Genomic DNA, 23,897 nt, shown 5'->3' on the forward strand with positions numbered 1-23,897 from the left:
TAAGTAGAAGGCTACTTCCACAATCCAAATTCAATATGGAAGCATGACAAATGAAATCCAGTTACCATGCAAGGATTAAAAAAAACCTAAACGAACTGAATTTAATATGTAAATTTCCTCCCAAGGAATTTAAAATGTGAATTTTTCCTTAGTTCATCTGTTTGTTTCCCCCATTTGTTGATGTTTTTGTGCCAGGTGTTTGCTTAGCTTCGCAGATATGGAGAGCGATTGACAGACCCTGTGGGTGGGGTCCAGGGGACACGAAGCAGCCAGGAAACATAGCAAAGGCACTTCAGTCAAACGGATCAGATTTCAAGCCCCAGGTCCCCACCCTGGTGCAGCCTGTACTTTGTGATCTCTGGGTCTCTGTTTTCTTAGTTGGATATGAGGCAAATTCCAGGTAACACTGGGAAGACTGGATAAAATGCATGTAAAGCATGAGCGCAGCTCCCGGCCAACAGCAGGCATTCGATCAGTGTAGCCACCATTATGAATAAGGTGCCTGGAAGCAGTCGAGTCCAGGAGTGGGACACACATCCAAGTAATGATGACACAGCATGGGAACTGAGTAACCACACAACGCGATAGGACTAAGAGAAAAATCAACCATTTGTTTAAGTGAGGACGGTGCTATGTAATAAAGAAGCCACCACCTCAAAAGAAGGAGGGAGAGGAGGAGAAGTAAAAAGTCCACCCACTCACGCACAAAGGCAGGCCATAGGACAGACAGCAAGGGAAACACCCGGAACCAGCTCTTTTAGGGCCTTTAATGCCATGCTAAGAAGCGCAAACATTTGAGCCATTTTCTTTTTATTCTTGTCAAGACTGAGGAGTTATAAACGCTCAGTGCCAGCAGGTCCTCTGCTCTTAGGCCCCCAGTACACACACATTATCCTTACGCTTGCTGTGACATCCCTGACCCAACAGCAGTCCCCTGGCCCGGGCCTGACTAGTGGAGAAGGGATAGCAAAGCTCTCCTCAGAGGCCGGGGGACAGCAGGAAGCCCCAGCAGCTCGGGGAATGTGCCCTTGGTGTTTTAAGGCACAAATGAGGCACGTAATGGGCAGAGCCATTGTGTATTCTCTCTGACACTTATAAAATCTTGAAGCATGTCTTTAGCTCCACCCAAGCCCCTCCTTTGCCTCAGGTCCTACGCTCCAGTGGAATTTATAGGTTGCTTTGCTTAATGGTGTGCGAACAAACAGAAAGAGGGTCTAAGTGTCTCATGTCTGCATTGTGACCCCAGCCATTTGCAAAGTTTCTTGTCATTGAATGAGAGAGCCCTGAAGCCCAAGCAGCTGCCTGTGTCTCTTTGGCAGGGACAGCAAATGCCACCTGGGTCACCACATGGATGTGCCACAGGCCAGCATGAGGACGGCCCACGGATGTGAGTCTGTGATCCCTTGGCGATCCTGCAGATCAGTCAGTGGGAATCCACAGCCAGTGCTCTGCCCTCAAGTGTGGGATGCGACCATTCAGACAAAATCCACTGAAATCACAGCAAGGTCTTACTCACCCAGAATTTTACGAGGAAGAAGGCATTTTGAGGGCCCTTTCCAAACAGTTCCTTTAAGCCACCTTTCTTTTCAGGAAATTTGTCATAAATCTGACGAATGTCCACGGATTCGAGCAATGGGTCACTGTAAGAATGGTTGGCATGCCCAATGTGCACGAAGAGGTGTTTGTTGTACTGTAAGAAACCAACAGAAACATGCCCATTACAAACCCTTTGATCAACCTGGGACACATCCATCTTGAGCTGCATAAAGAGTGGTAGTCTCGAAATCCCGGAATTCCGCCTTGAATGGCCTCGGGTCTGTGCCTTCGAAAAGATGGAAGATATTAAGAAAAGCCATTATAGCTAAGGGTTAAAACAATCATTGTCTATTATTACAAGGGCATATATTTTCCCAAGTGCCTAAAAAAGTCTTTTTTGTAGACACAGTAGGAAACAACAACTTAAGTTACCCAACTACCAAACCTAGAAACAATTCCGTTACCCAGTTTTACCTGACTCAACTGAAAATGACAGTGACACCCCCTTTGGAGCCCATAATTTACAGTGTAAGTCCAATGAGCAGTATGGGTGTGGTCAGCTAACGCCATCACCTAGAATACACTTGTCACTCCAGCTCCCCTAGCAACAGCATGAATGCAGTGCTCTGAGCAATGGTACCCACCTACTTCTTCCATCAGGAATAAGAGAGCTGAGCGTCTTTCTCACAAGTCCCCTTAGTAACCAATCTAAAACTTCTGCAAAAGGGCTGGTCAATATGTGACTGTCAGTGCAAAGTTAGAGTCATGGGTATAGATCATGGAGAGGATTCATGGTGCAGGGCTATATGGGACCAGTAAAAAAAGTCCAGTCACTCATTCACAAAACCAGAAACAGACAAATCAAAACGCTGGCAAGTCATTTAACAAATGGAAATGTTTTCTTCTCCTTGCTTTGGTATAAGATATGGTAACCAGACCAAAAAGGAGTGTGGCAAACCAGTGGTTCTCACCCAGGATGCAGCAGAATCACCATGGAGCATTTAAAAATCACCAATGCCTGGGTCCCACCCAGGCTAAACTGGCATTTCTGAGAATGAGGCCAGGCATCAGTAATGTTTAATGCTCCCTTGATGAATTCCAATATGCAGCCAAGTTGGAGAACCACTGGCCTAAACTCTATACTCCAGCACCCCCCCCCATGCCCGCCTCTCCTGCTGGATAGGCAGTAAGACCAGCCTAATGTGACACAAAGGCATCCAGGGTACAGGGGTTCCAGGGAGCTCAGAACCCAACAGGGTTCACAAGAGAAACCCATGTCAGTATTTGCCCACCAGTCCCTATTCACTTTTCAAGTTTACACTGGCATTTCTCCAACTAGAGCCCTTCCAAGTACTAGTTCCATAGGGAATGAGAAGTCCCAAATAAAAGAAGGCTGCTCTAAGCTGCTCACCAGCAGTACTGTGTACTGCCTGAGATGGAATCTGCGCTCAGCCTGCTTCAGCACAAAACTTTGTGCCCACTGCCAATCAGCTATGATACTGGGTAAGTCCCCCCAGCCTCCGACATGGGGACAGCGATGGCACCTACCTCCCAAGGGCGCTATAGGGTTTATTTTTGTTTTTTTTAATCTTTTTTATTTTGTTTATTTTTTTTTTTGCGGTACGCGGGCCTCTCACTGTTGTGGCCTCTCCTGTTGCGGATTTTTTTGGCCATGTTGGGTCTTCGTTGCTGCGCGCGGGCTTTCTCTAGTTGGCGGCGAGCGGGGGCTACCTCTTCGTTGCGGTGCACAGGCTTCTCACTGCGGTGGCTTCTCTTGCTGTGGAGCACAGGCTTTAGGCGCAGGCTTCAGTAGTTGTGGCACACAGGCTCAGTAGTTGTGGCACACAGGCTCAGTAGTTGTGGCACACGGGCTTAGTTGCTCCGCAGCATGTGGGATCTTCCCAGACTAGGGATAGAACCTGTGTCCCCTGCATTGGCAGGCACATTTTTAACCACTGCGCCACCGGGGAAGTCCCAGTGCTATAGGGTTTAAATGATGTACTGCATACTAAGAGCTTACTGGAGCTCCTCCATTCAACAAACAGTAGACACTAAATAAATGTTAGCTACTATTATGTCTCATAAAACCTCTCTCCTTTGAGGTTCATTGAATATAACACATTAAAAGCACTGCGGAAGAGAAACATTGTGTAACTTTCTATAGCCCAAAGTTTCCCAAAGTTGTTTGCTCACAAAACCCTGTAAATATATCCTGAGGAAGTGCTGGTTTACACTCATGACCTGTTACCCACACGCTGTGGATCTCTGGCCACAATGTGGAAGGGCAGGAGGCCCAATACCCCATCTGGTGCCAGCTGTTCACATACAGGGAGTGTGGCCAGGGCCCAGCACCATCTGGGAGAGGGCTAAGCCCCTCTCCTGCTCAACATCAGAGTGCTATCTTTACCAAGGCTTCCAAAACCCTAAAAGGCATCAGGTGAAATGAAAAAGAGGAACGTCAAGCTCCGACATGGATCCAGCCTCTGTTCCAGCTGTCTGGTGGATTTCAGGATGGCCTGAGACCTGGATGCAGCCACGCAGGAACAGAATGTGTTGTGCTGGAAGAAAACTTTTAAAATAAAGTAGAAGCCGTTGTCATGTTAGGGAAGTGAGGTTATAGGGAGGGGTGAAGTACCTCTGATCTTTTAAAAATTTTCTCAAATGTCATCACATCATCTTTTCAATTATAAGCAAAGCAAAGCCCACAGAAATGTATGGGGCACTGCTGCTAAGGCGCTTCCAGTCTCATCAGTCGGTAGGAGGATAAAAAACAACACAGGTGAAGCTGGGAGCACAAACACTAGTGCAAGGCCCTCAGAGATGAGGAGGTGCATGAAGAGGTGATGCCTCATGCCTGGCCCCTCTGTTGGACCTCTAGTTACCAGTACAGGAGCAGAGGGCAAAAGGCGTTGTTCCTTCATTATCCAGACAACTGGCTGTCTCCATGTCCATCACCCAACCCTTAACCAAACCTTGCTTGCAGCAAGCTCCCAGCCCTACCCGTCTTTGAGAGGCGCCATTTCTGTCACTTCTTGTGGCATCTGTAGGCAGTGAGTTTACGGGAAAGAATGGAATACAAACAGAGCCTTGGGTAGTATACCTGTGAAAAGAATCAGAGTCTCTCTGCTGAGCACACCTCACTCCCAGCTCTTCTGCCTCGCCAGCTCCCATGGGCCAGGGAATCCGAGCTGGGGTGAAATTAAAACTGTTGTAACTCAGGGACCACAGCCTGGACCTCCAGGCGTCAGAGATCAGGAAGGTGAACGACCGGAGGGTAAAATGTAGCGTTCTTCAACGGGGACCATGAAAGTATAGCTGAAAATCAAGGTGCTGAGCACAAAGCACTCTGGAGCCAGACAAGAACCTGAAATCTCGGTTTTCTCGTATGTACAATGGGGATATATGACTGTCATACAGAACAGGTTGGAAGATTAAAGGAAATAATGCACAGAGGGTGCTCGGCATAGGGCCTAGCATACAAGAAGTGTTCAATAAATCACAGCTGCTAAGATTACTGTTGTTGCAGTGGATTGTGTGAGATTAACTAGATCCTGGCGTAGAATCAAAAGAACTTTCCTACTTTAGCTATCCCTCCTGCCTAGCAATGGAAAAATAAACACAAATAAGCCAAGAGCTGGGAGCAAGTTGTGAAGCCGCATGGCTGTTCAGATCCTTGATTACAGCCCACCCATTACAAGCTGCTCGGGGTGTTGGCCTCTCACCTGTGTCTGCAGAAAGAAAGAGAACTGTGTCCATTCAGTGTTTGTACAATGTGCTTTCTATATATGTGAGGTCACTGCCTCACAATGACACTGTAGGCAGATTTTATTAAAATCGTTTTTACAGATGAGGAAATAGAAGCTCAGAGATGAACAGATTTGCCTGAGGTCACACATCCAGGAACAGTCCTGAAGTTAAGAATAAAACTTGGATCTGTCAATGCCACAGCCCATGCATTGGCTGCAAACATCAACCACACTGTCTCCAGAAGAAAATATAAATGCCTAGATCCTTCTAACTCAGATCTACTTTTTCTGAAAGTTGATCTGAGAAAAGAGAAGAAAGCTGAATAACGTTTTCAAAATTCTGAGAAATGAAATTAGAGTTCGGGACAAACATAATTATTCACAGCTGCATCAGATAGAGGCTTCAGAGGTTTCTATTTTGAGGAGTTACCTTAGTGCCCAAGTGGCTGAAATGAACTGAGCATGGGCAGGCTGTCTTTGCCAAAGGAAATCGGGCGCTGCCTCCCCAAGGCTGGTGACTTGAAACCAAACCCTGACTGTTGGCATCTGAGTGGCTTTATTCCTGCCAAGAGGTGACTTTGTTTCTAAGAATACAAAGGGCTAAAGAAGGCATCCTGGAGGCCACAGCAGTGGGACAAACAGACCTCCCTCTCTCCTTAATTCAACCTGGCTAGGTGAGGAATCCTTCTGCACCCAAATCTAGAAGGCTGAAAAGAAGACGTCTACCTGATACGTTTGGGTTCAAGTTTTAATGAAATTAAAACCCTAAAAACTATTTGGTGAGGCTCTACTTCCCATCCTGCCAGATCTCCTTATAAGAGAAGACTAGGGTGGATACCTCACTTCCCTTCCTCTTTCCCCAATAAATCCCATTTTCTTTCCAGCAGTGGTGGTTTCCCCAAAACTAAAGGTGAAACACAAAACCAAAACAGGGCAGTTCTATTCTATATGGCAGAAAACAAATATTTACAAAAACAACAAAAATAACAACAACCAACGATCCCAAGTATGTGGGGAATGTGCAAGCAGAAATGGGGTGAATGTCAGTGAGTCACGTCTACCAAAGCCTAAGCCTAAATTTCCTTGATACCGAAAAGAGAAGTTAACGCTGGCTTGTTCAATTACAAGAAAGTCTCCTAGGCACTCAGTAGATATGCTGATTATCAACATATCAATGACAACAACAGAAAAGGTGCTCACTCTGCACATTTCTTTTGTGGATTTCCGTGGAACAAATCAGCACACCTAAGGTCCATTATATACCAGGCACTGGGGTGGGCACAGGGAATCCATGAGCTAACGGTACAAAGCCCCTCCCTTCAAAGAACCTACAGAGTGAATGTATGGAGCCAGCTTTTTGCCTCTGTAGTCAGAACCATCGGCTGCCCATTAAATACATGTCCTCAAAGATTCTCATACAGAAGACTGGGATTAAGGACAGTCAACATCCCCTCCCCTGTACATCCCATGACTTAAATCGGCATGTACCTGCTCTGTTCGTACGGATGGCAGTGTTCTCCAGCACTAAACACACAGTGTGATTCATTAGCAAGGAGAACGTATGTGGGATTTATCCTGAAAATGTGAATGAAGCTTCACAAGCCCAAGGTGCAAACCATGATGAAAACCAAGTTAGCCATCACACGAGAGAACAGAACACACTCTCAGATTTGTCAGTGTTCAGAAAACCGACCTTCCCTGCAACTATGAGGTAGCGATAGGAGGATATGTTCTTTTGAAATGAGGGAGTAAATCAAAAAAGCAGGAGATGGGCTTCCCTGGTGGCACAGTAGTTGAGAGTCTACCTGCCGACGCAGGGGACACGGGTTCGTGCCCCGGTCCGGGAAGATCCCACGTGCCGCGGAGCGGCTGGGCCCATGAGCCATGGCCGCTGAGCCTGTGCATCTGGAGCCTGTGCTCCGCAACGGAAGAGGCCACAGCAGTGAGAGGCCCGTGAACAGCAAAAAAAAAAAAAAAAAAAAAGAGGGAGATGAGGCCGGAACCCAGAAGAAGGGTGAAAGGAACACACTGGCCCGCAGCTGGGCTGCTGACCTGGACAGCAGCCAGTCCAGAGGGGACGAGAAGCTGGAGGGCTCCTAAAGGGACTAGAGAGATTCCCTGACTTAGCTGATCGTCTGGAGAAGAGTTTGAGAATTCTGTTAGAAATGCGGAGGATGAATTTGTGTAGGTATATAAAAACGGAACAAATAAAAAGGCAGTGACAAACCTTAGAAAAAACAAGTTTTACAATCAAGAAAATGGTTCTAACCCATTATACGTTAACCATGCTGTGTACAAAATTTGCACAGGTTTGTAATATAAACACTGAGTGTTAATTAAACCAAAAATTGTGATGTAACCATATTGGGGGGGTGAGGATGTGCTAAGTTCAGAGAGCTAAGTCCTGGTCTTCCACAGTAAGAAGTCAGAGATAACGTCTGCAGATCGATGGACTGAGATACAGAGTAGAAGCATGTTGTTTAGAAATACGGAGATACTATACAAAGCAAGGAATAAAAGGCGGCAGCAGCTGTTCCTAAGGAGCAGGACGGGGGGGTGGGAGACAGGGCCGGGGGCAGGCGATGGCTGCTCTGCCTTACAGGCCATGCGTGGGGTGTGATCTGGCTTATACACGAAGCACATCTATTACTTTATTAAATTAAATAAACAGCCAATCCAAAACTATCTCGAAACATCATGGAGTTTTGTGAGGAAAGAACTATAAAGGGAAACAAAAGCACAAAGAGTCGTGCTTCAGGATGTTCATTCCAGTTGGCCACAAGTTCCCTGGACCTGAAAGGAGCTTGGTCAGATCATAGAGCCTTCCTAGGCCCAAATACTCAGGATGACTGAGCAGGAGCTTGGACCCTGTCTGCCTGCAGGGTTCACCAGAAAGACTGATGTTGTACCAGCACAATCCTACCTGGAATGAGATGTCCCGCGGCTCAGCAGCCCCTGACACAATCTTAATACACAGATTTCTATTCTGGCTTGGGGAAATGCTCATTTTCTCTTTTTATTGCTAGAACCTCTCCAGTTATTCTTCACAGCAGTTGTAAACAGTGATAAAGGTAAATGTAATCCTAAAATCTCCCCAAAGTGACTTGTGAAGGGTAATTTAGCTACCCTGGGGGATTAACAAAGGACTTTCCCCCTCCTCCAAAGCTGTTCTGCGAGGTCGCTTTCCTTCCTGGTCTCTGGCTCTCCCTCTCTCTCTGCTGCTTAGGGAGGCTGCAGGGGAGGAGGGCTGAGCACCAGACTCAGGAGTCAGACAGGGTCTGGGTCTGAGTCCTGGCGCCGGCACCGCTTCCTAGCTGAGTCATCTGGGAGGGGCGCTTTCAGCCCTCTCCACATCGGTAATGCAGGGATAATAACAGTACCTACCTCGAAGGAGCGTCACGATGCTTAAAGGAGATCACACGTGGAAAATCCACAATGCTGTGCCAAGCATGTAATTTGTTATTATTATCATTGCTATTATTATTTTCCCCAATAATCACGATGTTTCTGTACTTCGGGTGAGATTACTTGAAATTATGGCTGTTCCTCTGACAGCAACGAAATGGAAATACTAAAATTTTAAAGCAGAAATTGAGAGGAAAGTTTCAGACACATTGGTGATTTCTACTGTCCCGACACTGCCATTATGTACTGTACTGTAGGGCAGCTGAGGTAGGGGTGACGTGTACACGAGGCCTTGAGGAATCCGGCCCCTGAACTACTCCCAAGGCATGTCCGTGAAGAATGCAAAGTCTGTCCTCGCAAGTGGGGCTAGGGCAGCCTGGGCGGTTGCCCATTACTGCAGATGAGACAAACCAGAACAAGCAACTCCCAAAGTGGCCACTGGGGTTTAATTTTCTTTTCCCTTTTTTGAAAGGGCTGCTACTACGTTCTAGTCCAGAGCCCTCTGATGAGGCAGTTCACTTTTTATGCAAAAGGAAAGGGAAAGCCCTAAGAATCTGCCGGTCCTTGGCATCTGAGAGGCTCCCTTGGACACACCCCAACGCTGCACTACACTGTCTGACCTGAAGATGGCGGTCTTTCCCTAAACTTAATCCAAAAATTCCAAGTATTTGAAGAACGCAGTAAAACCTTGAAAAATGACTGCTGTCAAATAATACCGGGAGAAAAATTATAATCCACTTAGGAATTCAAAGAAACCAAGACAAATAACTCATGTCAAGGGATGCTAATGTACAAGTTGAAACAGAACAAGGACAAATCACCTACATTTGCTTCCTGTTATTTTCCTGCCTGGACAGTCTGCTCAGACACCCCCAGCGCAGCCTGGGCAACCTGTGACGGCCCCTGGGCCCTGCAGGGACAGGGAGTGGATGCAGGACCAAGCCACGGAAAGTGGCCTGCATCTTCAGTCCCTGGGGAGAGGAGCTTGCCTGAGCTCACGCTCCAGCAGGCTCTCTCCTCAGCTAGCTGGTCCAGAGGCACCAGCCCTGTTCTGGCTACTTGGCCCCCCGGTGCTGCTTCCTCCCCTCCCTGTGCTCTTCCCAGAAAGAAACATCACTGAACACAAGAAACAAGGAACGAATCGGTCCTTCCTTCCTGGATCTCACACCAGGATGCAACCCCTCACCCCACCTCCCACTTCCACCACCACCTCCATGGAGCGGCTGCTGTTTTCTTAAAAAGAAGTGCGTCTTCCCCACACAAGTGCAGCTGTTAAGGCCCACTGGCTGAGTACAGGGACAGCGACCAGGAAGGCAGGCGGGGGGGGGGGGGGGGCGGGGGGGGGGCGGTGGCTGACCTGCTAAGGAAAGCAGATGGAGCCTGGCTGGGCCTCTGTGAAATGTCTATAAAACCCAGATTTCCAGATGCTTTCAATTGCCTCATCCCCAAATGGTCATGAATAAAGAGGGTGAGCGTCCAGAGAAGCTCAGACATGGAGAGTAAACCACCCACTGCTGCTACGAGAGGGTGCAGTTGGCATGGATGAGCTGACAGCACAGCTTGGCAGTCGTGCAGGACAGGGTGGGAAAGGCTGTCACAGCGACCTGTCACCTCCAGCACTGGAGAACACTCCATGTCCCACGTCCTACTGGAAGACCACACGTGGTAACACGTAAGAGAAAAAGCAGGCAGAAGCATGAACATTGAGCACAGCCAACCGTCAGACCTCCTGAGGACCTGGAAGGCCAAATGTGCTTTCTGACCATTTACTCAAATATGTGATGCGTACATTAAGAACCCACGGGTTAGAATCCAGGCCCTGCTGTTTCTGAGCTGTGTGGCCTGAGCCAAGTTGCTTAAACTTTCTGGGCTGTGGTGTCCTCATCTGAACAGAGATGTCACCTGGCCTGCTCATCTCACGGGTCAGTGTGAGGTCAAACAAAACAGGAAACATGACAGTTGTGTGTGAGCCTGAGGGAGCTACACAGATGCTAGGATGCAGGTTCACTATTAATGAGAGCCACACACAAGCCATGAACTGGGGGAGAGAAAGAGTCTCTTTTCTGAAGGACCAGAAACCAAATCTCCCCAAAGAGCTGTTTCCTATGAACACACAACCCCGCTCTGAGATGTAGCGACCCCCTTAATCAGCAGGCACTGCAGGGCTTGGAAGCTTCTGCAGAGAGAACTTGCCCTCTTCCACTCTGTCCAGGATATAGGCGAGGCTCCGCCTGGCAATCTGGAATCTAAACCTTGCTTCTGATCTTACTTCTCCAACTGAATTCCCATACAAAACAATTGACTCTTCTTTCTGCCACGGCCCTCCTCAATGTTTTATTTCCTCAGAGTTGCACTGGTCACATTTTCCAAACCAAAGTCGGGATCTGTGAGATCTGACAAAGGAATTTCAGTTGATCTGTGAATTTAGGCCTTTGAAAGAAGCGACATAAAACCATGAAATCCTCCTTGGGGTCCACATTTAACCAACTGCCTGTATGGAAAAGAATCAGGCTGTCCGCAGAATATATTTGCAAAACTTGAGGGACAAGACTCCCCCCAGAGGGAAGAACTCAGGTTCCCTCAGGCTGTGAAGACTGCTGACGCACTCCCCGCACTGGGGAAGTCCCATGCTTTTAGGCTGTTCCAGCCACTTAGAAATAAAGATAAGGGGCCAGGTCACTCCAGGCAGCAAAACTCCTCACCTTCTGGTTGAGGAACTGCCATCATCCAAGCCTGGGTATCATTCGGGAATTCTCTCCTCCTGTGGAGCCCAAATCAAGGGTCCTTACTTTTCTTTCTCCAAATGTTCCGATCACCTTCCTTCACTGGCTGCCCCCGTGTGAAGGGCCTGCTACATCCAGGCTGTGCTTGGGGAGCTCAGACCTTGAAGGGCAGCCGTTTTTGCATCTGAGTGATTTTTTAATTTCTTCAAAAGTACAGTGACATGGTGAATATACAAAGGGGAGACAAACCACGGCACGGCCATTTCCTGGCAGTGGAACTTGATAGTGTACCTTAATGCTCCTGAGCCTCCGTTCCATTACTGAGAGACGGGACGTAAGAACAGTGCCTGTGTCAAATGCTTGGCACGCAGGGCTTGGGACACAGCTCAGCCAATGCTGGAGGTTATCGTGATGGCTGCAACTAGCAGAGGTGTCTCCCTGGTCAGGTGTGCTCCTGCACATCACGGAACTTCTCCTTCCCCAAGATACTGCTCCTTCAAAATCTAAAGAGAATAATCTCCTGTCCCGCCCTCTCCATCCCAAAGCTTGCCCTTCTCTGGCTGTGTAACTCCTACCTAACCGAACTCACACACTCTCTTCCTGCTCACAGCCCTGCTTGCTCTGGAATCCAGATCACGGTAGGCATTAAATACACAACCTCTGCCTGGGAAGGTGTGGCTGAGCTTCGGGGCGGCTGGAGGAACCTGCCCTGCACCAGGGAGCAGGCAGAGGGATCCCATTAGGCTTTATTAGGAAAACCACTCTGCATGCACACACGGGATTCAGCGTACAGCTCATCAAGGCTGCTCATCATTTCTCTAAAGCAGCAGCTGCTTCAGGTCTCCAGGAACTGGGCCCTGATTACAGGCGAGGCCCTTTTAAAATGCCCACCTTGGGTGGAGGATTTTGCACTTAACACCCTTTGATACGCAACACTGGCAACACTGAAATCGTGTAGAAAGTGTACTTTCAAGCATTACTAACCACTTCTAAAATAGTCTTTGTTTTTTAGATCTTCCTTTCTTCACCCTCTGCTGTTTTTCTCTTAGCTTCTAGTGGAGCCAAAGGTAACAGAGGGACTGACTTGCTGGTTCTCCACCAATATAAACAACCACCGACTCCGGGAAATGTCTGGTTTACACATGATGCAGAGCCAGCAGGGGGCGTTCACCCCCAGATTAGTCTTCCCTTAGCTCCTTGTAGATTATGGCTGGCTACAGGTACACACATCAGATACAAATGGACCCGAGAACCTTTGGTTACAGGTCTCAGGATATGGAATCGACCTGGATCTGAATCCCATTTCCAATGTCAGCTGGCTGCCTAATACTGGGCAGGCTATGTCATAGGGTTGCGTAAGACAGTGCTGGCTATCACCAGTACTACTGCTGGTAGGGGTGGCAGAATTGTGAAGAATCTTTAGTGGTAGCAGGTGACACGTGGTAAACCGAAGAGTGAATTTCCAGCATAGCTGGGACTAAAAGAGGTGGCTGACTAACTGAAATGGGGGAGAATTCACAAGGTTACTCAAAACAAGCATTCTGGCAAGTCTCAAGCACCAGCCTCTCCAATTATGTAATATGTGCTTCATTTTGCAAACATAAGGTGCTGTTACAATGAACATGTAAAGGCCCTTGAGGTCCAAGGTCACACTGAAAAAACATGTAGCATGTGAATGGTTTCTTTGGCTCTCAGACTTCCAGCTATAGGAAAATTTAAAGCCATCGAAAAGAAACTCACCTGGTACATTTAAACCAATTTGGATATACTACCCTTAAAATTTAACATCAAACATTAAGCATGTTAATTTGATAAGGAAGCCAACAAAGTGACAAATAATTAAAGGTCCTAAACAAATTCCACTTGGGATTCTGCAAATCTCTGTCTACACACAGACATGTACACACATTTCCCCCTACGTCTTTGCAATGGCTTGGGTCCACTGGAATCATGGGTCTATGGGTAGTGCTGGCAGAAACCAAGCAAATAAATTAATGAGCTTGGTGCAGTGCGATTCTTTTTCATCCCTATCACAGCCCTATGAGGTAGGTAATTCTATTTCTTTCTATAGAAGAGGCTTGGAGAGATCGTTAGTCAATGGCTGTGGGCAGGTATGAACCCTTTTCTGCCTGTATTGTCGCCCAAGAGGAAATAAGGCACACTTGGGGAGCAACAAAGCCAAGAGGAGAATCTAGTTTGCCTGGTCCTCGGTCCAGGGTGGTCTCCCTTAAGTCCCTCCTACTCTGGAAATTCACTCTCTAGTTTACCACATCTGTCACCATTAAAGTCACGTGTTAGAGTCTAAGCTAAAGAGGCAAACCTGTTCATTCATCAGTGAAAGGTCAAATCTAGTTGAACCGTTCAGATTCTTTTTTTTTGAATTTTATTTATTTTTTTATACAGCAGGTTCTTATTAGTTATCCATCTTATACATATTAGTGTATATATGTCAATCAAAATCTCCCAATTCATCCTACCCACCCCCCTCGGTGTCCACACGTTTGTTCTCTACATCTGTGTCTCAATTTCTGCCCTGCCAACTGCGAACCGTTCAGAGTCTTAAGTGTAATCCTGAACATACATGAAACAAGTATCTCTGGACTCTATTCCAAGGACTTGGTGGGCCCTGCCTTTCTAAGCTAGTCACCAGCTTTCATCTCCTGCTTTATCTACAACAGAGTCATCGCCCCTCGAGTGCTCTTCTCCCTTACTCGTCCCTGCCCATATCGATGCTCTACCTCTTGGCATGAGGGCTGCTTCCTTGACGAAGCCTGCCCGGTTCCCTGTCCCTCATTCACAGCATCCAGTGTTCTCCCTCCCCAGCGGTCACCACACTTTGCAGTGGCCTCATGTGTGACTATCGCCTCGTGTGCCTCCCCCACTAGACGTCACCCCCACCCCCCACCCCCGCCAAGGGCAGAGTCAGTGGCTGGCTGTGCAGCACTGGGCCGGCCCCTCCTCGGTACAGCGCCCTGAACATGCAAGTGCTCATAAATGTTTATAGAATGGACTGAATGAATCTGCCGGTGATTCACAGTGTGAAGCCCAATTAAACACCAACAACAGGAAAAAGAGGAACTGGTCATCCTGGGCCCTAACAGGTCCATAACTGAGGAGGACAGTTACAATATGAGGGGGCTGCCATAGGCTTTTTAAATTAAAAAAAAAAAATTGTTTCTTTTTTTGGTGATAAAACATTATATTGAGTCTTGTAACAAGGATAACAACTAACATCTTGGGACTTCTGCTTCCCAATGTCTTGGAGTTCTATTCCTTAAAAAAATGGTCAGAAGCAAAGAGAGAGATTTGCTGATACAGGAGATACACAGACTGAAAACACAATCCAAGAGACCTTCACAATTGGTGGTGGTTCACAGTAGTGAAGAGAGTACACGGAAACGGAAGATCTGAACTCCTGGTCCTCCTGCTTATTGGCTAAATATCCTAAGTCATTTAATGTGCCTGGGCCTCAGTTTCTTCATCTGTACAATGGGGAAAAAAAGAATGCAGTTCACCAGCACGTTGAGGACAAAATGAAATAACCAATGACAATGTACTCTGCGAGCAATGAGGTGTCATACAAACACAAGTTACAGAAAGCAGAAGCACAATCTGGGCCAAAAGCCCAGTCTTCAGCCAAAGAACCATCTACACTTCTCAGACAGAAGAGGAAGAAAAGGAAGGTAATCTTTTTGGTTGTTTATTTCAATGCTCCCGCAGACAGAGATTTAAGCTCTCACCATCACCCTTCTTGTAAAGCCACTCAGACACTAGAGAAGAGGATCCAGGTGGCCTTCTCTTCCCTGTTCTCAATAATCTCATTTTCCCTGACCTGCCTCAATGGGCCCAATGACCTACTCTACATCTCCTTCTTCATTTTTTCCTAATTTTGGAGCAGGCTCTAGTTTTCCACCAGCTCCCAGCATTCACAATTCATAGACAGAAATGTCAGGGGGCCACACGTGGGTTCCCGAGTCTCCACTCTGGTGACGGCTGGCGGAAACCCCTCTACCTGTGGGTTCTCCCCCATCCTACCATCAGAGGCTTTCCAGCGAGCCAAAGTACACATACTCCCAGGAGAGGTCACCTCCAGGTGTCTGTATCCAAGTTACTTACAACAGACGGTGAACTCATTCATGATGATTTTTCCTGGTAACAGAATGACAGCAAGGCAGCAAATACCCAGAGAGCGTGGCACCTGTGTGCTTTTGGTAGCCCCCGAGATCAGCAGGGTGGGGTGAGGTACAAATTATGGAAAGGAGTTAGTAAAGCTCCCAAAGACAAACTCATGATTTCTTTAGTTTTTGCCTTGGGCTCACCCACACACAGATGCAATGCTCATAATCACAGCCAAGGAGTGGGAGGGAAGAAAGGGTCTCAGGCTTGTCGGGTGGGAAAGAAGGGAGGCTCACATATGCAGGGGAAATGGTGGGCCTGGCTGAGAAACAGGGGGATGACGGGCACTAGATGGGGCAGGGAAATGGGAAGGAAGAGAAGCGACAAATAGAGTCCAGATGCCAATGTTCTTGGTATTTCTGGTATTATAATGCATCACATTCCACTTCAAATTACTTAAGTACTACTCTGTTACTTCTTGCTATCTTGAGAAGACACAGCTTTGAAAAGAAGTATAGAATAATGGCTAAATGTTTAGGCTTGAGTTTTAAAGACATGAGTTGGAATCTCTAATCCGTAACTCTGTGGCTATAGGGAAATTATTTAACCTCTCTGTTTTCTCATGTACCACAGAGCACCTACCCTTATGGGGTTCTGTGAGGGTAAAATGTGATCCTATCTACAAGCTTTGCACAAAGCCCCAGCCACAGGGCAGGGCTCAGAACATGTGACATTTCACCATGTGCAAGAGCCTGTTAAGGTCCTTCGCTACAGCTCCAGCAATCCTTGGAGTTCGCAGCCCACAGCACCATAACCATTTAGCTCTAAAGTTCCACATATTTTGTCAACATAAATACCTTTTCTCTTAATTGAAGGGCTGTTCCGCTATCCTCCACCAGGTCTGCTTCACACAGGTTACCTGTCAGGCCTGAGGGCAGGGAAAGAGGGGCAAACTCTGGGTTCAGGACACACCTCTCTGGGCACACTCACCGAGTCTGGGTCTCGCTGCTGTTCGAGGAAAGCTGAGAACTCCACCAGGCGGAGTTTGGTTGTGCCAATGGAGCGGCCCTGCCAGGCCGGGACCGAGGGAGCTGGGGCTGACGCAGGCTCAAACCCTGAAATACCGATCGATCGTCACCTTCAACCTGGCCGCTCCCCTCCCCTCGGGCCTCAGGCCAACCCCGGGGCAGGGCCCTACCAGGAGGAAAGGCCAACAGGCCCGTCCACCAGAGTCGGGGGTAGCTGAGCCAGGCAGTGGTGGGTTCCGGCGGAGGAGCCCAGAGGCAGGGCCAGCCGGAGAAGCGCAATGCACGTGGCGGCTCCTTCTAAAGCCGGCGCCAGCTCAGGTTAAGGGCTGTGGCGTGAGGACACCTAATCCTGGGCAAAAGGGCCTCGCTGGGGACCACGACAAGAGTGACGAAGAGTGGAAGCAGGTGCTGGCAAAGATCTCCTGTGAGACAGGAAAGACAGGCAACAAAGACCTCCTGTGCTCAACCATCTCCTTCCCTAAGACTGCAGTCACCAGCACTGTGGAATACTCTTGGAATGCTCCGTGGTGTTGGAGCAGAGGGTGACGAGCGAATGCACCGCAGCCTGGGGAGTCTCTAACGGAGAGAGTCCCACTGAGCCTCCGCACCTGCGTGCGGCGGGAGGGGAGGCGGGCAGGCCGGCTGGGTCCCCGGTTTCTGGCTGGGCTTCCGTGTAAGCGCTCCTTTAAAAAAGCGTGCTCGGAATTGAAACGCACTTCTCTGAGAAAGGGTGAGTAAAACCCTATCTGCCCTCAAGACTGGGACTGCCCCACATGGCCTGTTTATGATGAGGGAGGAACCACAGCAACTTCCCCTTCCAAGGATGACCCAGGGTCCCGAGTGAAAGTGATCAGGCTTCCTGTTTCTTTAAAAGCCCATGAGAAGAGCTCTCTAGAGATGACCCAGGCGAATCAGGACCTGGGAGGGGACACCCCCCTGACCCTCCTGAGCTCCGGGCTAACCCTGCCTTAAGGAGGGTGCCGGCGACAAGGGGGCGTCCATGGCTCTGCAAGTGAGGGAGGGTGTGCAGCTGTGGAACAAAGCAAGAGGGTCCCGCAGAGACTCACCTGGAATGGGGGCTGTGACCGCTGGCTGGATAGGGTAGGCCTGCTGCACAAAGGGCTTGACGCTGGAGACAGAGGACGGAGAAGAGTCAGAAACCACGACTGCAGCAGCGGCTACTTCCCAGGCCTGGCCTTGGCCTCCCAGGGCTAGGGACCCACCTGGGGGCCTCGCCACCGTAAGGTTCCCTGTCTGCAGGTGGTAGCACAGCCCAGGCAGACCTCTGCCAAGACAGAGACCCAGGTATGCTGTCCATTTGAGACGGGCCAGCAGGCTGCTGGGGACCAAACCACCAAGCCTCATGCCAGTTCTGGGGGACGAGCTGGACAGACGTCAGCCTGCCTTGCACATGCTGTGATATCTACCTCTGAACCTCTCCTCTGATCCCTGCAGAGACCGAGGTCAGTGGTCACCATCTCCAGGCAAGGATTGGGACGCTTCAGGCTCTCCTTCTCTGGGCCAAATAGCTCTAGTTCTTTTGAGAATACATGGGCAGGAGTTCCTTTCTGCTTTTATCCCTAGACTGCCCTTATCTTCCAGCTTACTGAGCTTGCTTCCCTCGCCCTCAAAGCATCAGTAGGACTTTCTATTAGCTGCTCCCACTACAGGGAAAGCCGGAATAAAATGGGCTATAGGATCACCTCCACTGCCCTCTCTCAAGCAAGCACTTTCAGGAGGACCCCAGGCTCTGCCCCTCAAAGCCATGAAGGGATGGAGCCCCTCCTTCTGTTGCCAGCTGCACGACCACTAATACTTAAGGTGGGAGTGAGGTGTTTACATGTCTACCGGATCTGAGCAGTCTCTTTCCTGCTATTGGCCTCAGTAGATAACAATAGGGGATGACTTTGGTGATCTCAGGTTAATTCTCCCTTCTCCTCCAAGCCTCCAGGCAGTCTGGTGCCAGGAAACCTCTACCTGGGGTGGGCTGTGACCAGCCCCTAGTTGTCACTGCTGGCCCCTCCTCAAACTTACTCTTGTGAGGATCCAGGCTGTCCTGTTTGTATCATTCCCGGCCAGAACTGGAAGGCAAAATGCAAAAAGCTTCAGGGTTATGAGTTCACCTCAAAGCACTGCTCAGGATGTCTGTGCACTGTAATCTTTGCTAAAGACAGTGGGTTCAGATCATCCACCAGCTGCAAAGTGACCTTCCCTAAATGCAAATATGGTTGCTGCCCTGCAGAAGACTGCAACCTACAGCTCCCTCTGGCTTTTCTTCCAGAAAATCTCCTGGACGGCAGGGACTAGGCAGCAGCTCTTCAGCGTTCACCTGACACCCAGCTGAAATCTGGGTGCACTGCAGAGGGTTCAAAAATATCTCATCTGACTGCTTTACCCATGTGCCTACCCACCCTTCTCCTCCTCCCTCCATTCTGAAATGTTTCCTGTGTAACACGTGCCTCCACAGCTCCCAGCACCGGGGAGAGGACACAGCTCAGAACGAGAGGCCAGGAGCTCGGAGCAGCAGCAGAGACGCCTCCTTTGCTGTGAGCTTTCCTGAGCTTTCTGGTGCCCGCTGACTGGAGGCCTGCTGGAAAGGCAGTAGGATGTCAAGGGAGTCAGAGAGCCCTGGGTATAAGTCCTGACATCGCTAACCATGTGATTACCATCAAGTTACCCAAACTCTTGTTTTGTTACTAATTAACTCCAGTTTTCTCATCTGTAAAATGGCAATAACAGTAAGAGGCATTTAAGATTATTTTGAGGATTAAATGAGATCATAACATTAAGCTTCTCAGCCCTTGGCAGGTGCAAAATGAAAATGATAATAGAATACTTCTGTCCCTTTAGGAGTTAGCTGCCATAAAGTGACCCTGAGGACACAGGAACAGAGACCAAGGGCCAGGATTAAAATGATAGAGCTGAAGAGGCAGATAACAACCTGGAAGGGCACCAAAAAAGTGATACTTAATTCCATGTCTTCAGGGATTAAGCTCCTTCCCTCTCTTTCTCCCTCTCTTACTCTCCCCCTCTCCCTCGCTCCATGCTTTCTTTCACCATTTTGCACTCAGCAACAGGGCGCCACAAAATGGTCCTTACCCTCTCTTACACCTGACCCAATTAACAAGAAGCGCCAGGTGGATGGCTCTGTGCTTGGCCACGTGGACCCCATGCGCTCAGGATCCACCTCATAACTTACCCCCGGCGCCCCTGGGAAGGTGGGGCGTGGGATCCCTGGCAGCCCCAGCTTGTTGTGAATGGCAGTGGCTGATACGATCTGGGCTGACGACATGGCGGCCATGTGCTGCAGGGCCTTATCCTTTGCAGTCTGATCCTTGAAGGTGACAGTGACACACAGAATTAATACACAACACATGGCTACCAGGCAGCTTAAACAGGCACAGCCACGAGCACAGGGACTAAAATACAGTGCCACAAAAAAGGCCAAAAAAGCAAACATGCACAGATAAATAAACACAGCCAGAAGGCTAAAAACACACTCAACCTACTGTAACTCTGAACATTTACTGAGAACACCCGGTAGCAAGGTTTAAAAAGAAAAAAAATTTTAATCCATTTTCCAACAGAATGGGAAGCCTCTGAGAAGAGTGGACAACGTATTTATTTTTCCAGCTTCCAAAGGGAGATGTCTCCAATTACTTAACAGACTCAAGGAGAGGGGAAAAAAGGCCCTGCTTTCAAGCACACAGATGGGGAGGAGGGTGAGAGAAGAGGCGTGGTTGTGGATCTGGGGTAGGACCATCGCAGAGTGCTGGGAGGCCCGTCTGTGTGCTCGGCCTGGGAGCCCTGGCAGACACCTGGTGGGGAGGCTCAGAAGCAGCGGGGCGGCGGGGCGATGAGGCAGGGCGATGACGGGGCCAAGCAGCATGCTGGCGGGGGGCATGCTTTCTCAGGTATCCCCGCCTGGGTCAAAGGCTAGACGGGTTCTTTCTATACCCAAGGACACAGGGGATGCTACCAGGTAAGTGGTTTCCCCTTTTCCTAAAAGGGTCTTTTCTAAAAAAGCCAAGGCTGAGAACACACAGCTAGCCAAAAAGTCTGCCAAGCACAGCTAAAGTACAGAATACTCGATTTGGTGAAAATACTTACCATGCTTGTTACCTGGATACAACAATAAACAATTTGTTAAAAGGATTGCGTTACAAAGGCAGGGTTATTTTTCTTCTTAGTTAAAAAATAATATACGTATACAAACACATGACACTTGGGTAAAATAAAACGCGTAGGAGCGTGGGTTTTTTTTTTTTTTTCACATTTTAGGAGAAATGTGTGACCCAGGTAACTATCTAAAGGGCAATTATCAACAACCGCAACTCCCAACTCCTCTGAGCTGGTTCTGAGGCTTCCCCAGTACAGATGGAGAAATGGTCAGGCCCCTGGTGTGGGACAGGCCCTGATGGTGGGGGCAGGGCTTCACACTCAGTAAACATGTCAAGGGTCCTGGCTGCTTGCACAAGGTCTATGCAAGCTATCCCAGGCCCAGACTCCATCAAAACAGGAACAAAATGGTGACATCAGAGTAAAAAGAGCACTCTCCCCAGCTGTCATTCAGAGTTCAGACAGAGAGTGAAGGTCAAGGGAAGCTTCAGGCTAAGACACTGAGTACCAGCTGAGAGGTGGCTTCAGTGTTTACAGATATACCCAAAGGTGATGAATAAACATGCTGAGGCGCCAAAGGCAAGGCCAAAAGGGGGGGGGGAATCAAAGCCTACAAGACAAGTACTAGAGGGTTCTAAGGAAGATCAATCAGGTGCTCCCAAGGTAGGGACGCCACTTTGCCCCATAACTGCCAGGAGCACCGTGTGAATTTTCAAAACGCTTAAATTAACCCTTGAAAAGGAGCCTAACGTTTGCATAAAATTTTATATTTCATACACTTCTCTGGCTCTCAACTGAAAAAACGAGCCTCATCTAACAGCTATTCGGGGATACACATGGTCATAATGAGTATCTGTAAGGGCACTGCTGCAGCTGAATGACACCAGGAGGGCTCTGGAGGCCTGCAGGATTATTGGTCCCCAGAGACTGAAGTGATGCCTTTGCTGCCTCTGGTCAGATGGCATTCTTCGAGTTGAAGTTCCATTTGCTAATCTGCTGAACGTTCTATCCTGAAGCCAGCTTTCTCAGGTCACCTTTTTTTAAAGGCCTGAAACATTTCAGACACTGAGATCCCAGGAAAAAAGGCAAATATTGAAGTCAGTGGAATTTTATGATAAACTGACGGTGTGTGTGCAAATGCCCTACAGCCAAACTGGGCCTGACACGTACAAACCTCAGTGCGCGTCAGTCTACCCTTAGCTGGTCCTGCAGTTCCACCTGCCACCTGCCCCGCCATCCCCTCAGAGGGTAACCCTGGTATCAGGAACAGGAAACCTGGCTCAGTCACACTTTCTTCCTTCTCTGTCAAGAGCACCTTGACATCAATACAAGCTCATGGGTTTCTCTTTGGACCAGTCCCTTTGGACCCCAGCCCCCAAGTCATGTAACCCTTAATAAAATGATTATCAGTACCCTCAAGGAAACCGAAGGAATGGCATAGGTATAACCACAGGTGCCTTCCCCAGCGAGCTACAAGCCTTACAACCTGTCCAGGGCCCAGGCGGGGGGAGCTGAGAAAATGGCAGCCCAGGCTGCTTGTCTGCCTGGCCGATGCAGACTGTGCAGAATAACTACAAAAGAGCTGTGGGCTTGGCTCTATTCCAAGAGTACGTCATGGGGCCTCTCTCGGACCTGAGACTTCTGTGTTTATGAAATGCTGATGACAGGGGCGGTTCTGCTTGCCCAAATACAAAGTGCGTCTGTGCACACTTGGGTGCAGTGACCAGGAATCGTTAAGTCCAGGTCCACATGGAAATAAGTACCTACATCTCCACAACCCACTCTTACTCTATTAGAGTTGCTTGAGATGTTTCCCTTTGCTAGGCTGATTGAAAAGTTCTTCAAAACGTTCACGAAAGTTTGATACTTTTCTTTTCTAACAGGGTAATCAGTCAATGAGGAAAGGAGAAAAGTCACCACCTTTGCCATTTATGTCACATAGCTCCAGACACTTCAGAATACGGTCTTTTTCTTTTGTTAAATAAAGTCAGGTTTGACTCTCTTATTACCCAGCATTCCACCAGGTACCCAAATGAAAACAGAAGTTCAGAAGCAGAAGAGCAAGTCAACTGCTGCGAGCACACCAACTTGCTCTATGCCAGTAAAAGGCGTACGTGCTGGGGAGTCTGGAGACCTGGTTCCAAACCTGCCCTCCACCTGACATTAATGGGCTGTATTACCTTGGGCAAATCACCTAACACTCTAATTTTCTTCAACTACAAAGGAAAGAGTTGTACTTTATTTTCTAAAGGTCTTCTGATTCTAAAAGTATTCATAGCTGTGAGTTTGACATCCATTATAAGCAAATACATCTTAATACATATAGCTGAAAAACCACTAGTGAAAAGACAGCAGGATGTTAAAATTTGGGCAGTTCTTGGCCACCTGTCCTAATAGAGAGAAAGCCAAGTGCAGAGAGGAAATTTTATCTCAGGTAGAGGTTCTTTCTGCACTTGACCTGCCTACTTGAGAACAGGCAATTTCCTACAAATGGACTAAAATGTCTACACCAGTTATCTCTTACTTTTTTTAGTGGTGACATTCTGAGTACTCACTTAATTTTATAACATCTCCCCTCTACTATGATATACGATGGAAAATTAAAAATTTGTTTAAAATCTAAAGTAACCCTGCAGATAATAAGCACCACCAGGGAGATCTCGAAATCAGAACTGAGAGACTGGCTATAGGCCTACTTATCCTGAAATGGGAGTACACCTAGCTGAGAGATTTCAATTGAAGGATGTCTAAATTGTCATTTTCAGCCTAGAGATACATGCCTGGCTTTGAAGAAATTATAACTCTCAGTGTCAGACCTGACTAAATGGCATCTCTGTGTCATTCTAGTCTAATATCCTGGACTTTTAAACGTTCCACTCTATCATCACCACCTACCCCCAGAATAAAGGGGGGTGGGGGTGGGGGTGTCGCTAATCCATCCAAACAACAGTAGCTTAAGTAAAATCAAAAATATATGCTACATTTGTACACCACATTAATTTTATTCTAAGATGTTTTCACACTAATATTTCTGAGATGTGGAAGAGATTTACAAAGGATGAGCACATTGTTTTATCTTGAAAAACTGTTATTAAGTCAATACTGAGTTATCGTCTATGATGTCTTAGATTACAGAAAATACTGAGTGTATGCATGTGTACATACGAGTATGCACGAGGAAAAATGTGTCCTAGGAAAAAGCGTGGACAACTTCATATTCACTC

The 23,897-nt window shown here is 48.1% G+C and overlaps 1 protein-coding gene across 3 annotated transcripts in view; it reads right to left on the reverse strand.

The window, feature by feature from the left end:
- TEAD1 (TEA domain transcription factor 1) overlaps positions 1-23,897 on the reverse strand; it is a 259,922-nt gene that overhangs the window by 37,607 nt on the left and 198,418 nt on the right. For all 3 annotated transcript variants that reach the window (XM_030831438.2, XM_070046141.1, XM_060303492.1), the window contains 5 exons: positions 19,754-19,888; positions 18,589-18,635; positions 17,622-17,683; positions 16,517-16,641; positions 1,517-1,690 (listed from right to left, as the gene is read on the reverse strand). In XM_030831438.2, the coding sequence (XP_030687298.1) occupies positions 1,517-1,690; positions 16,517-16,641; positions 17,622-17,683; positions 18,589-18,635; positions 19,754-19,888 (543 nt within the window). The remainder of the gene's footprint in view (positions 1-1,516; positions 1,691-16,516; positions 16,642-17,621; positions 17,684-18,588; positions 18,636-19,753; positions 19,889-23,897) is intronic.

This window comes from Globicephala melas, chromosome 8 (assembly GCF_963455315.2).
Source record: "Globicephala melas chromosome 8, mGloMel1.2, whole genome shotgun sequence".
NCBI lineage: Eukaryota > Metazoa > Chordata > Mammalia > Artiodactyla > Delphinidae > Globicephala > Globicephala melas.